The sequence below is a fragment of the Chlamydotis macqueenii genome, chromosome 1, assembly GCF_036417535.1.
Source record: "Chlamydotis macqueenii isolate bChlMac1 chromosome 1, bChlMac1.mat, whole genome shotgun sequence".
Classification (NCBI taxonomy): Eukaryota; Metazoa; Chordata; class Aves; order Otidiformes; family Otididae; genus Chlamydotis; species Chlamydotis macqueenii.
The window spans coordinates 133809419-133822964 of record NC_141556.1 but is presented as its reverse complement, the minus strand read 5'-3'; the positions used below and the strand labels follow the sequence as shown (position 1 = coordinate 133822964).

Below are 13546 nucleotides of genomic sequence, written 5' to 3'. Positions count from 1 at the left end.
AACTATGTATAGCAATTAACCAGGCTCTCAAAAATCTATTCTTTTTATTAACTTTTTATATAACATGCATTTAAGTTGTTAATGACTGTTTGACATGAAATTTAACATATAAACTCCCAATATTTTAAAGTGTTATAAGGTACATGACAGCAAAATAAAAATGGTAAAAACAATCACATATTAATGAAACTGTCTGAAGCTGAAAGGAGAAACGCACAGAAATGTTTGTATGCTTCCCCACATGTTTAAGTAATGATGAATAAAATATTAAAGTACTGACCTGCTCAGGCTCCACATGGCAAAACATGGAAATCTTTTCCTTCACTGCCATTTCTATAGGTTTTGCACTTCTGCAGACAATCTGTCATAACAGAAGGAAATATATTCAATATTTACTAGGCAAACCAACAGAAGATCCTCAATGCTGCTCATGGAGAAATTAATCTCCTTTGGAAGCACTTTTTTTCTTTCCCTCTTTTGGAGTTCCACTATATACCATAGCTCAGAAATATCTGCTAGCAAGGGAAAGGTAAAACAGTCACTTGCCCATACTGATGCAACTTTTATTAATCTTTCTTTGGCATTCTCTGCAATACTGCTTCCTCATGTTCCTCTTTCCTGTAGCTACTATTGTAATGCTCTTTAGATAAAGTCTAACAGCTCTCCAGGTATGAATAATATGATGAATCAAAAGAAATATTGAGATCTTATCAACTAAATTTAGAGCAATAATACTTAGCTTACATGCAGGTTTTCTACTACTTCAGTACTTCAGAATCTTTTTGTAATTCTTAATTTTCACATCATGATAAAAAGAAGGAGGCTGAAGAGCAGAAAACTGTTTCATAATTTAGTGGTTTTTTTCCTGGTGCAATTATTCTGCTATTATTTTGCGGATACATGTAATTCTCAAGGATTTTAGAAAATTGACAATTTTTACCAACAAATAAAATAATCATATGTTTTGGCGTTTGTTGGAAGGGTTTTTTTTGCATTATGCAACTTCAGGCAGATAACTCAAAGTGCAGAACTGCTCTCTCAACGTCCCTATTGATTACTTAGCCTATTACCTTAAGTTAATTTGAATATTAAAAGTACAACAGAAAGTAGCATAATCCTGTTAAAAAGATTAAAGCATTATTTTCCCCATCTTTCTAGCAAATGCAACTACTTAATACATTAACCCTTTTTTGTTCAAAAACTTGTAGCCGGTCTTTGATTATCTTGCTAGAACACAGCTTACCTACACTGATATCAATGAAGTCTAATTAACTTCCCCTACCCTTACAAGAAATTCTAGAAACAGAAAAACAATGCCAAGTATAAGGGAAAATTAGCACACATTCTAATAATCAAAAAAGAATTATGAAAAAAAATACATTCAATTCAATTAAGCACAACTTAAAAATTGGGTACTGTTTGAAGACATAACTCATAAATCTTGATAGCATGAGGACATGATTAGATCCACTTTGAAAGCTATCATCCATCTTTCTGAGACAAATTTAAAGTTAATGGAGTCACAGAAATCAAAAACATTAGAATCTGCATAAAAATATGAAGCAATAATAACAGTGGCAGAGATGCATCTCAAAGAAACATAATACAAAGAAGATGAGGAACAATTCAACTGAATAAAGCAGCACTGACACGCATATAACCAGTTTTCAAAATGCTGTGAGGGGGACATTGAATCTGCAGATACACTGTATTCATTAAGTGCTTAGAACACCCCGTGGAGAACACAAAGGCTCCCGTACATACACAGCTGAGACTGGCCCAGCATGCCACCTCGTGGAAGCCTGGGACCAGACAGGGAGGCAGCAGGTATTAAGAGGTCTAGCCAAATTCAGATTAGGCAGCCTGGCAGCACAGCTTTTGAAGGAAGCTCTCCTGACTGCTGTTCTAGGAGCTTCCCCATGTGCTGCCTTGGCCTGCAGCCCCTGCCCAAGAGAGAAACCATTTAAAGATTTTCTTGAAGCAGTGCCCAGGCAACTTAACAACAGTGCCAAGAGGCTTTGCTCAGAGTGTAACCTCTCTATGCTTTAGTAGTCAACAGCAGCAAGTTTTTTGGTTGTTTTGTTAAAAAAAAAAAAAAAAAAAGTACTGCGCTTCTGGCAGTCCCAGAACTGCCCCAGGCAAGAACTCAAGATGTGAGAAAGTGACTAGATAGCCTGTTTTCCTTTTACTACACACACTTAACAGGCTTTTAAAAATTAATTTGGGGAAAAAAAGAAAAAGAGGCAGGCACTGGCAATTATCTTAAAGGCCTTCAAAAATCATATGCAACTTTCCATATGCAATTAGCACCTCAAGAGGGATTTTGAAATTTAAGCCCTGAAGCTTGGAATGCAGAGCAGCACTGTGTTAATAAAAGTCTCTCCCTCCACAAGCTGATTACAGCTACCAGGTCACAACTTCACATTTGAAGCTACCTAACACATCCTTCACATATCGTATTTACAAAGCCATTCGTTTTGTAGTTATAAACATGCTTTTTAATAAATGCAAAATGTGAGAGTTAGAAAAAAATCAGAAAGAAGCACAACACAAAATTTAGTTGTTTGACTATCCTTTCAAGGATAATTATTCTTTTTTGAAGATACAAATGTTATACAGAACCAGTGACTATTCTCACTACTCTCTCATTTCTGAAAAGGGCTAGGAAGTCTTTTCACCCATTGGACTTTATTGGGAATGGAAAGTGCTCAACAACTTCCAGAATTAAGCATGGAAAATACCTTTTGACTTAAAAAAAAAAAAGCAGCCTTGCATGAAAGAGCAAAATTGTCCTTTTCTGTTACTGAAGTAGACCTAAAAACAGAGCGTGTCTTCAGCTGCACCAGTTGCAGCTCAGAAAGATAGCAGCGTAAGTGTGAACTGGGGTTGTACTGGCATTTGATGCTGCACTGCCCTGGCTTCAGTGATACCAGCAACTGACCAAGCAGATTAACATCTCCAATGGCAGACAGGTATCACAACAGGGAGCTGCAATCTACTTAAGTCTCCTCTCTGCTCCCAAGGAAAAGCACCAGGGAGGCAAATACTGCATCCAGGGAATAAACACATACTTAGTATTAGAGCACTGGGGAGAAAGAATGGAAGGAGTTGAGTATTTATCATCATTTGCCAACTGGCACGAGGTGAAACTTCTTGGCTTTAGGTTCACTATAGTATGTGGTGCAAGAAGGGATTGAGAGCAGCACTGCAGAGAAGGATCTGGGAGTACTGGTGGATAAAAAACTGCATGAGACAGCAATGTGAACTTGCAGCCCAGAAAGCCAATTGTATCCTGGGCTGCATAAAAAGAAAAGTGGCCAGCAGGTCAAGGGAGGTGATTCTGCCCTTCTACTCCACTCTGGTGAGACCCCACCTGGAGTACTGCATCCAGCGCTGAGGTGCCCACTGCAAGACAGACATAGACGTGTTGGAGCGAGTCCAGAGGAGGCCAAGAATATGATCAGAGGGCTGGAGCACCTCTCCTACAGGGAAGTGCTGAGAGAGTTGGCGCTGTTCAGCCTGGAGAAGAGAAAGCTCTGCAGAGACCTTATTGCATCCTTTCAATACTTAAAGGGGGCTTAAAAGAAAGATGGAGTAGACTTTTTAGTAGGGCCTGTTGCAATAGGACAAGGGGTAATGGTTTTAAACTAAAAGAGAGGAGATTCAGACTAGATATAAAGCAGAAATTTTTTACAGTGAGGGTGGTGGAACACTGGAACAGGTTGCCCAGAGAGGTGGTGGATGCCCCATCCCAGGAAACGTTCAATGCCAAGCTGGAGGGAGCTTTGAGCAACCTAATCTGGTTGGAGACGTCCCTGGTCCTTGCAGGGGGGTTGGACTAGATGATCTTTGTGCTGGGTTTTGGGGGGGGAGGGGTGGGGGGTGGCAGGGGGGCCACAGTGGCAGCTTCTGTGAGAAGCTGCTAGAAGTCTCCCCTTTGTCTGGTGGACCCTGACGGGTCTAGGGCAGACCTGCCATTGACCAGGGCCAAGCTCACTGGCAACAATGATAACACCTCTGTGACAACATATTTAAGAAGGGGAAAATTTAAAAAAAAATTAAAAAAAAATAAAATTAAAAAAAAGGAAAAAGGAGTGAAGAAGCAGAAGCAGGGAAAGCAAGGCGGAGGTGCAAGCCTTGTGAGCCTTGTGGGCCTCACCCTCTGGCCTCCCACTGAGCGGCTGTCTGGGCCCAACTCGGCCCCACCTGGTTGCAAGAAGTGCAGAGGAGATGAGATGTGAAGAGAACCCGAGGCGTCTGCCTGCCTGTTGTGAAGAATTTCTTGTGAGAGGAACAGCTGCAGACACAAAGGTCAATGAAGGCAGGGGAGGAGTAATGCCACTCCTGGCCAGAATTCCCCTGCAGCCCGTGGTGCAGCCCATGGTGGAGCAGGCTGTCCCCCTGCAGCCCATGGAGGCCCACAGAGAAGGAATGTGAGGAGTTCTTCCCCTGAGGAGGACATAGCAGTGGAAAACAACACGTGATGAACTGACCACAACTCCCATTCCCTATCCTCCTGTGCCACTTTGGGGGAGGAGGTAGAGATAATCTGGAATGAAGTTAAGCCCAGGAAGAGGGAGACATAGGGGGAAGTTGGTTTTTTTCCCCTTTCTCATTATCTTGCTTTGGTTTTATTATTAATAAATTTAAACAGTTTTCCCCAAGTCAAGTCTGTTTTGCCCGTAACGGTAATGTTAATGATCTCTCCCTGTCCTTATCTCAAACCTTGAGGGTTTTTTATATTCTCTCTCCCCCATCCCCTCAGAGGGTGGGGAGAATGACTGAGAAGCTGCATAGCTTGGTCCCAAGTGGGGCTAACCTACGACACCTTTAAACGTCCCTTCCAATCCAAACTATGCTATGATTCCATGAAAGAAATTCAGGAACTTTATTCTGAAGATTCATTCACACGTTTTGTATTTCCAAAGGATGTACTTCAAAGGTAGGATTGCTTCTTCTTAATCATGCATAAAAAGAAATTTCTGAGAGAATGTTAGAAGCCAGAAGCATTCTAGGTCTTCCCACAAAGTGAACTGAGACTTTAGATTATTTTCAGCAGTGCAGAAACATTTTTCTGCAAAGATCCCTTCAGAAGAAGAACATAGCTACAGTCCCAAGATATTGCAAGGAGTTAGTTGAATTAAGTGAACTTTGAGTGAATTTGAGTAATTTCTTTCCTGTGGCTTTAGTGAGGCAGTGCAGCATATATGTTGCATTTCTTCTAAAATTCTTGTCTCATGGGAGAATAAGGCTTACTCTTTGAACATAGGTTATGCAAGGACACTTCTGGATGACCTATAAATAAAAACCTGTACTTATTGACTCACCAAATCTGGAGACAAGCCTAGACCCCTCAGTGCTCGCACACTGTTCTGTGTTGGTTTTGTCTTCTGTTCGCCAGTGGCATTAGGCTGGAAAGACATATTTTGAAAGCTCAAATAGCAACTAACATCTACTAAAAGAGCAGTTACAGGTTAAAAGAGAAAAATCATTGAAAGTAATAATACTTGCAGGAAGCAAACATATCCAAACAGAGACATAATATGTCAGAAACAGAAATGGAACCACTGTTATTACTTATATAAGAAATTCTGTGAAGAAGCCACATGGTCTTAATTCAGGTAAAGTTTATTTTGCTTTTTTGTTCAGAGAAAAAGTTTCAATATAATTGACTCAGGTAGAAGAAGAAGAATATTCCAAAGGTCAGATTTTGCTGATAAATGGAAAATGTCAAACATAACACAAAGCCTTCAGCAACTATCCTTGGAAATAATCAGATGCAGTAAATAATTCTGTTCTCAAATACAAAGAATCAATCCTACCAATTGCTGATCAATCCTCTAATCCATAGCTGCAGTGGTTAATGATTCCTTTTTTTATCTGTACAAGGTGCAACCACATCATCATTACCAAACTTTGCTTACCAAAATCTCCCCAGTGAATACTTACCTCTTAAAATAATAAGAAAATCTATTTGTGAAGTAAAATTTACAGTTCAAATAGAAAAGTACTTTTAGCCCTGCACAAAAAGTTGCAGAGGTCTTGACTGGAAGACCATCGCAGATTGAGGAGTTAATGAGCCACATGAGAGTTCACCTGAGGAGACCCAGGCCTGTGCGGCACAAACCCCCTGGCCGCAAGACAAACTCAGCCAGCTCTCTGTAACAGAGGAGCCTGCAGGCAGCTCCCACTCAGCATCTGCAATTACCTCACCTGCGTGACTTTGCCCTTACCCAGGGATGCAGCAAGTTCCCCCGAGAACATCCTTTCTGTTTGACAGTAAAAGTGGTACAGTTGTTTCCTTGTAAGAAAATTCTTTATTAGCTCAAATGACTGAAAGAGAAGAATCTCTTGAACAGATGGGGTCTGCCCAGCATGCTGCATATCAGGGCCATTCATTGCTACACCACCTGGGGTTTCCATCACCTAAAGGGATGTAAGGTCATTTATACCATTCTTTTCTTACAGTGTCAGCTCTAACAAATAGAATTTCAAATGATACCTTAGAGAGTCTGAGTGCCTTTCTTACTGAGCTCATGATGTACCAGCACCTTCCAGTTCAAAGCATCACTATATTTAGCCTTCTAGAAAAATCAGGGTTGATAATGGGGGTTTTTGGTAACTTAGAACATTAAAACTGATTCTTACATCAAGAAAGTCATTAACAAGGCCTTTATTTACCCCAATGTGGCTGAGTTTCATATCTCTGTCTCTAAAACCCTCCAGCAAGGAGGAGTTAATGCAAGAAGTAAACAAATATAAAGGTCAATATAGAAGAAAATCTATTTTGTTAATTTTAATAACTTACCTGTGGTACTAGACTAACATGGATATTACAGAAGTTCTCTCTTTTTGCTTTGAACTGAAACTGTCTAAATGCTTCAATGAATGGCATTCCTTCAATATCTCCAATCGTTCCACCCAGCTGAAAAAGAAAGCTTGGATAGGTCAGAGTGGCAGAAAGCAAAAACAAAAGAAAAATAAAAAGTCTACCTCCTTCATACTGACCAAGTTTTCTGAAATTTTTATCCTATAAAAAAACCTGACAGTTGAAATTTGCAGGCATACTCAGCAAAGAGCCCTCCTCTATTCTGCGCATTTTGTTCCCAGTGGAAAACAAAACAATTTTCCAGTTTTGTTATATTCACTTTACACCAAACACATGAGCTTCCCATGGGAAGATGTGCAGTGCTACTGAATAAGACATGATTTCACATTGCCTTCAAAGTGGTGAAAAAGTAATCAATAGTTAAGCTGATGTGAAGGGTTGTTTTTTTTTTTAAAAAAAAAAATTAAAAGTTTTTTAAGCTTTTCTTTTTAAACTTCAAAAAGAAATTTATTTTAAAACTTTATTTTCCTGTTGGTCAGATTAATGAACAGTTGTGACCAATAAGATACACCCATTCAGCAATATCACCATAGCTGTCCAACATCAATAAATGCCATATGGACAACGTGAAATAATATTTGACATTATAAAAGATTTTAAATATTTATTACCAAACCAAAACCCAAGACTAAGTCCATCATAAAACTTATTTATACATCCAAAGAGCTACAAAGAGCTGTAGTAGGCTAACCACTAAATAAAGCAGTGTTTAATACATAAGTCTTATGAACCAGCTCTATTTCAGAATGATTTTTCAGTGCCACCACGTGGCTTTTGACAGAATTGCATATTTGTGTTCACTCAGTACCAGAAAAACTTCTGACAACTGCATCTGTATGTGACACATCCAGTCTAACTCCTTCAGGATTTTGCCATGGAAAAACATTACAATTATCCTTAAAGTTCTGAAAAAAATATTTTTATCAGGCTGGAGCTATTACAAAATAAAAACCTTTATACAGAGGAAACAAAAAATTAAACTTGAAGTTAAAGGACTGACAAGTCAATCACTTATTAATGTTCTAGTGAAACTTCTGTATTTACTGGTTTTACATTTGTTTTAAATGAAGTGTTTGACTCTCACTGTGCACATAATAAACATGATGTATAGCTATACCAATAAGTACATTTCAATCAAGGCAGATTCTTCTGGTAAGAAATACTGAGCAAATCTGCAGCCTGGGCCACAAAGTTTATCACACTATTGATTATGGTGCCCATTTCTGGCATTAAATCTATGACATATTCTTCTGTCAAATTCTCAGATGTAATCTTTTTCTGTGTTTTCTGCTGTAATAGTAATAGTAGCAATTACTGACTGCCTTCGGTCCAGTTGTCTCAATGCCCTCCTAAGGATGGGTAAAACTTACTGTTTCCATTGTGCAGAACATCAGTAGGTTAAGTGATTAACAAAGTTGCCTCCAAAGATCTTAAAAATAACACCAGAAAGTGGGATGATAACTTAGACAGTGTTTAAATATGTTCCTTTAAATGTGACCATGAGCAACAAGATGGACATTTGAAGTCATACAGAAAGCTAGAATGTTACAGGCTCTCCTTCAGACCATAGGAGATTTCAGGTATTACAGGAGTTCTCTCAATACTTTTAACAGTATAAAGCTTCAGTCAAATGTCTGTATCTTGGAACAGGTAACTTCACATTACAGTAACTGGCTGCTTTAATTTTATAAATTCATAAACTGTTAAGCAGCTCAGTTTCAGCAGTATTCTAGAAGGGACTTAGTCAAGCACACAGAAGCTGTAGGGATAAGACCACACCTATGATTCTCGGAACAAACCAAAGAATAGAAAATGTGTCTTGGCATTGCTGTTCTCTATAAAACTTCAGTCTGACCGTTTTACAGTAAGTAGCAAAGAGGAAGCAAGCTAGTTCTTTGTGTTCACTGTAGAACCTAAAAGGTTCCATACTTGCCTCAATTACACAAATTTGTGGCTCTTTTCTGTCATCATCCACTGGAACTTTTGCCTGATTCATTACCCATTCCTGAACTGCATCAGTGATGTGTGGAACAACTACAAGACAAAATCAAAGAAGGCAAGCACATCTTACTTCAGGCCCATATATCAGTTTCTGCACGCAAAAGGGGGAAAATGACCAGAAAGATAAATGAAAACTACTAGCTCCTTCTTCTGTTCCTCCCTTCCTTGAGCCCAGAAGCCCAGCATTACAGGAATATGCCCATATCTCGTGGGAAGGAAAAAGAAATAAGGTGATGTAGCAAGGAGCAGTTTATTCTAGCAGATCACTCTTTTGTGAATAGTGACTAGTATCCCACAGAATTAAAAATATCACCTTGAACGGTTTTTCCCAGGTAATCACCATGTCTTTCCTTATTAATGACATGCTGGTATATCTTTCCAGTGGTGATGTTGTTATCTTTATAGAGATTGATGTCCAAAAATCTCTCATAATTTCCCAAATCTAAGTCAACTTCTCCACCATCATTCAATACAAAAACTTCACCTGAAAAAAAAGAAAGTGAAAACAGACAGAAAAGCAACAAAATAATCAGAAATTATTTAAACACACAGCAGGAACACCACAAACTTATCTTAAAATTGAAGAAAAGTTTTTTAAAATGACATATCACAACAACATATCAATAAAGTACATGATCCAACTCAATCTGCGTTGTCATTCTGTGTGACTTACTATCGGAGTCATTACTTTTACATTGAATGCCTATCCCTCAGTCATGTATAGTTTTGCAAATACATGTAAGTATATTGCCAAAATATTTAAGTGACTTAAAAATATTTAACCAGCATTTCAACAGCATGCTACAACCCTTGATTAGAAGAAAACAATCTCCAGGAATCATAAATCAGCCACAAATAAAACATTAATTTCTATGTGGGAGCCAAATACTATGCTTTTCTAAGCACGAATTATTACGCATATTCAAAGTGTTTCACTATAAATTCTTGTTGCTTGGATCTATTTTAACAATTAAGGCTTGGATCAGAAGTAAAGTTATGATGAACATAAATGCTTCTTCAAATGTGATCACTGTTTCTTATTCACTTGTTTCACTTTGTGTATTTGGTTCACTGTGTTCACAGCGAGGATTATTTCTGACCCTGAAAAATCTAATGAAAATATCTTTCAGGTTCAGGTTTTTCTTAGACCTCTGAAGAGACTCTAAATTCTGAATCCAGTAAACTTCTGAAGAAACTAAAGTTGCTAGATCTTGAGGTAAGGCTGGAATGCTCTTCAGAAAAAAACATAAAATATTTTGCCATGACCCAATGAATCAATGGCTAAACAAGTTACAAGAATAATATACAAGAGAAAAAAAAAAAAGAAAAAAAAAAAAAGAAGAAGAAATCCCACTGAAGGTATAGTGTGGACTATAGAAATATATATCCCACTGTCCTCGTTTCAGCAGGGATGTAGTTAATTTTCCTCTCAGTAGCCAGTGTGTTTTGGATTTCATATGTGAAGAATGTTGATAAATACCCTGATGATATGAGTTGTTGTTAATGAGACCAAGGACAGTGTCTGGCTTTCCAGGTTTCACTAAAGTGCAGGAAGCTGGGAGAGAGACAGACCAAAGAGAGTATTCCATGCCATAAATGCCATGCTCAGTATAAGAGCAGGGGTTGTCCAGTGGGGGCATCTCACTCGCTGGCATCGCTCTCGGTCCCTTGCTCTCTCTCTCTCTCTCTCTCATTCCTTTGCTTGCTGCTTCGTTTCGTTTCCATGATCGCTGATCAGGACAGACTGTATTGGTCATTGGGACATCGGGTGGTGAGAAATCATGCATCGTTAATTTTGTATATTTTAGTATCCATATATTTTGTTATTATTGTAGTTTTCCTTTGCTTTTCTAGTAAAATGTCTTCATCTTAACCCATGAGTTTTCCTTTCTTCCCAATTTTCTCCCTCATTCTGCTGGGGATGGAGAGGGGGAGTGAGAAACTGTCTGGTGACTAGGGCAAAACCACAACACCCACCAAGATACAATACTCCCAGCAACAGTTTAACAAAAACACCACAATGCATATGACAGAGTGGAGGAGTTATGTCGGATTCCATGAGGCACTGAGTACCTCCTCTGTACTAAGTTATCATTTAAGCCAACAGAGGCAGAGTGGAACCAATACTTCTCATAACCAGACCCTGGAAGTGTAAAAAAAAATATTATTAAAAAACTCCTTAGTCAACTGGAAATCACCAAATTAAAATCCTTTGACTCAATCATATTTCTGCCAAAATGTTAACAAAAGAGGCTTGCCATTCTGGCATGTATCAATGTCTACTTACTATCCAGCAAGCCAATGTTTCTTCACAAGCAGTAAGGAACTCTTAAGTAAATAGAGGGAAAAAAAAAAAATTGTATGGGAATTAGATGCCATAGTATCCCCTCTCCTCTGTACCCGATCCCTGGGAGGAATACATTCTCACGATCTTAAGTCATCGCAGGAGTCTTGCCACTAAAGTCAAAGGCAGAATTTCCCTGGTCAACTGCCTAAGTAGCACCAGATGTGCTTCTGAAAGTGCAAGGCTACTGGATTAGTTAAATTTGGCTTTTTGAGAGAGATCTGATGTGCTGTACTCTTCCTCCACTTAAAAAGCAGCAAGATCTTTTTTTTGGTTCAGGAGATAAACACATTTATCTCCAGGTCCAAAAATTTTGGTCTAGACTAAAAGTAAGCAGAGAAAATCTGACAGATAAAAAGAATTAGAAATGTCTATTGGCTGAAAGTACTTTGGAACTTTAAAAACTGTTGTTTTTAATAAATGTACGAGTGACAGGCCAGACAGCTGAAGGAACATTCAACATTACAGATGCATGTCAGACTGTCTTGTAGCTCATCAGCAATGTAGTCAATACAACCAAGGTAGCTTAGAGAACTGACCAACCAAACTAAGCATCTACTTTAAAATTATATCATTAGTTGGCTCTCTAAGCTTCACTGATGGTTTTGACTCAATCCTCATTGACTAAAATGAGAACTTTATCTAACTCTCATGAAGACACTTACACTAGAGGCACTGACACCTGACACCCAGGTAACAGCAATCACAAGTAACTGTTGAGGACTTAAGTTTCAAGTAAGTTTTATAGCATTATTCCAATTTTTTTTTTATCAAGTTGAACTGAAGATAGCAGTAATCAAACAAGGCCTATAGCTAGGATTTTGCCAACAAAGTGGTATTTCATAGAAAGGAAGCATTTATTCATAAAAGTGTCTTCAACGAACAGGCTCCCTCTCTCCTTACCTACAGCAGACCACGCCATTGAGAACACATAGTAAGGAACAAACTTGCATTGTGAAATAGATTATAAAATTACTAACAACTACCATACTATTGGGGTTTTTTCAAAAAAAAAAAAAAAAAAAAGGAAACAGCTAAAATACCACATTACTGTGAATACAAATATTTATGCAAAAGGAAACAGCACTGCCCTTCATACCGTGCTCATATGGTGAAAAGGTTCCAGCATCTATGTTTATGTAAGGATCAATTTTGATTGCAGTGACACGTAGACCACATGATTTCAGTATGGTGCCAATGCTGCTTGCAATGATCCCTTTGCCAATGCCTGAGATGACACCACCAGTTACCAGGATGTACTTCATCGGAGAATCAGCACACGCACACTGATCTCAAGCTGGAAACCTAAAATGACAAAGATGTACATCTGTTGAACGCAAATTCATGTCAGGGAAGAACACAGCCTCAGTATGCCAAGAATCTAAGCTGAAACGACCTTCAGAAATGGACAACAAAAATTACCACTCTGGAATGTGGGAGTAGGATTCATCTCTCCCAGTTTATACACCAATATATAAACTAGGCACCTAAATCCATGCCAGAGTCAGTGGAAAAACAAGATACCATTTTGATATGCTGCTCTGTGGAAATACCAAAGAGCCACAGTTCATCGGCTGTATTCCTCTCCCATGACAGGAAAAACCAGATAACTTTTAGAACCACAAGTTAGGCAAGATGAATCTCACCTTGGATTCTTTCTAAACTAAAGTAGTTAATAATTTCACATGTGTTTCAAGAAGTTAGCTCAAAGATTGTTCATTGCTACATTAGTCAGAACACTCACATTCTCTGCCCAGTAGCTTTACCTTCAAAAATCGTAACTGTACCTTCAAATATCCATTAAAATCAGAACGTTATACCACCCACTCCATTTTTCAGCAGCTTTCACTTCTCCAACTCACAGTGTATCAAGTATTCACAAGCAGCAGCTAGTGAATGAACACTGTAACTCTTCCTCTTACTGTAAGTAACACAAATAAGGCCTGGATCTTCAGGAGACAGAGTTCAAGAACGTAACAATGCTTGTTATCAATGCTTTTATATTTCTTGGTAATAGAAATTAATAAACTATGATTTCTTTGTCAACATGGACAAAAGGAAGACCATAGCAATCAAAAGTATTTAACTCGGGAGAAAAGAATCATCAGGAATTAACTTTTCCCTGCCATTTAATTTTAAGATGTAATTTTTTTTTAACAGCAGATTTTAAGATTTGGAGCCCACCTCCTGTTTCAGACTCCTCCTTCATAAATCAGCTAATGCAGTCGTCAACATTAACATTTCATAATCATCTAAGCCATTTCGAAAGCTACATCCAGAAAAAGAAGGAGGGAGAAATTAATCCAACAGGT

General features: G+C 38.4%; 1 protein-coding gene across 1 annotated transcript in view; it reads right to left on the bottom strand.

The window, feature by feature from the left end:
• Positions 1-13518, bottom strand: part of CTPS2 (CTP synthase 2) — a 75677-nt gene extending 62159 nt beyond the window's left edge. The window contains exons 1-7 of the mRNA XM_086740284.1: positions 13419-13518; positions 12334-12539; positions 9204-9374; positions 8823-8923; positions 6809-6925; positions 5328-5411; positions 281-361 (exon numbers count right to left, since the gene is read on the bottom strand). Of these exons, the coding sequence (XP_086596410.1) occupies positions 281-361; positions 5328-5411; positions 6809-6925; positions 8823-8923; positions 9204-9374; positions 12334-12499 (720 nt within the window). The 5' untranslated portion in view covers positions 12500-12539; positions 13419-13518. The remainder of the gene's footprint in view (positions 1-280; positions 362-5327; positions 5412-6808; positions 6926-8822; positions 8924-9203; positions 9375-12333; positions 12540-13418) is intronic.
• Positions 13519-13546: the final 28 nt, after the last annotated feature.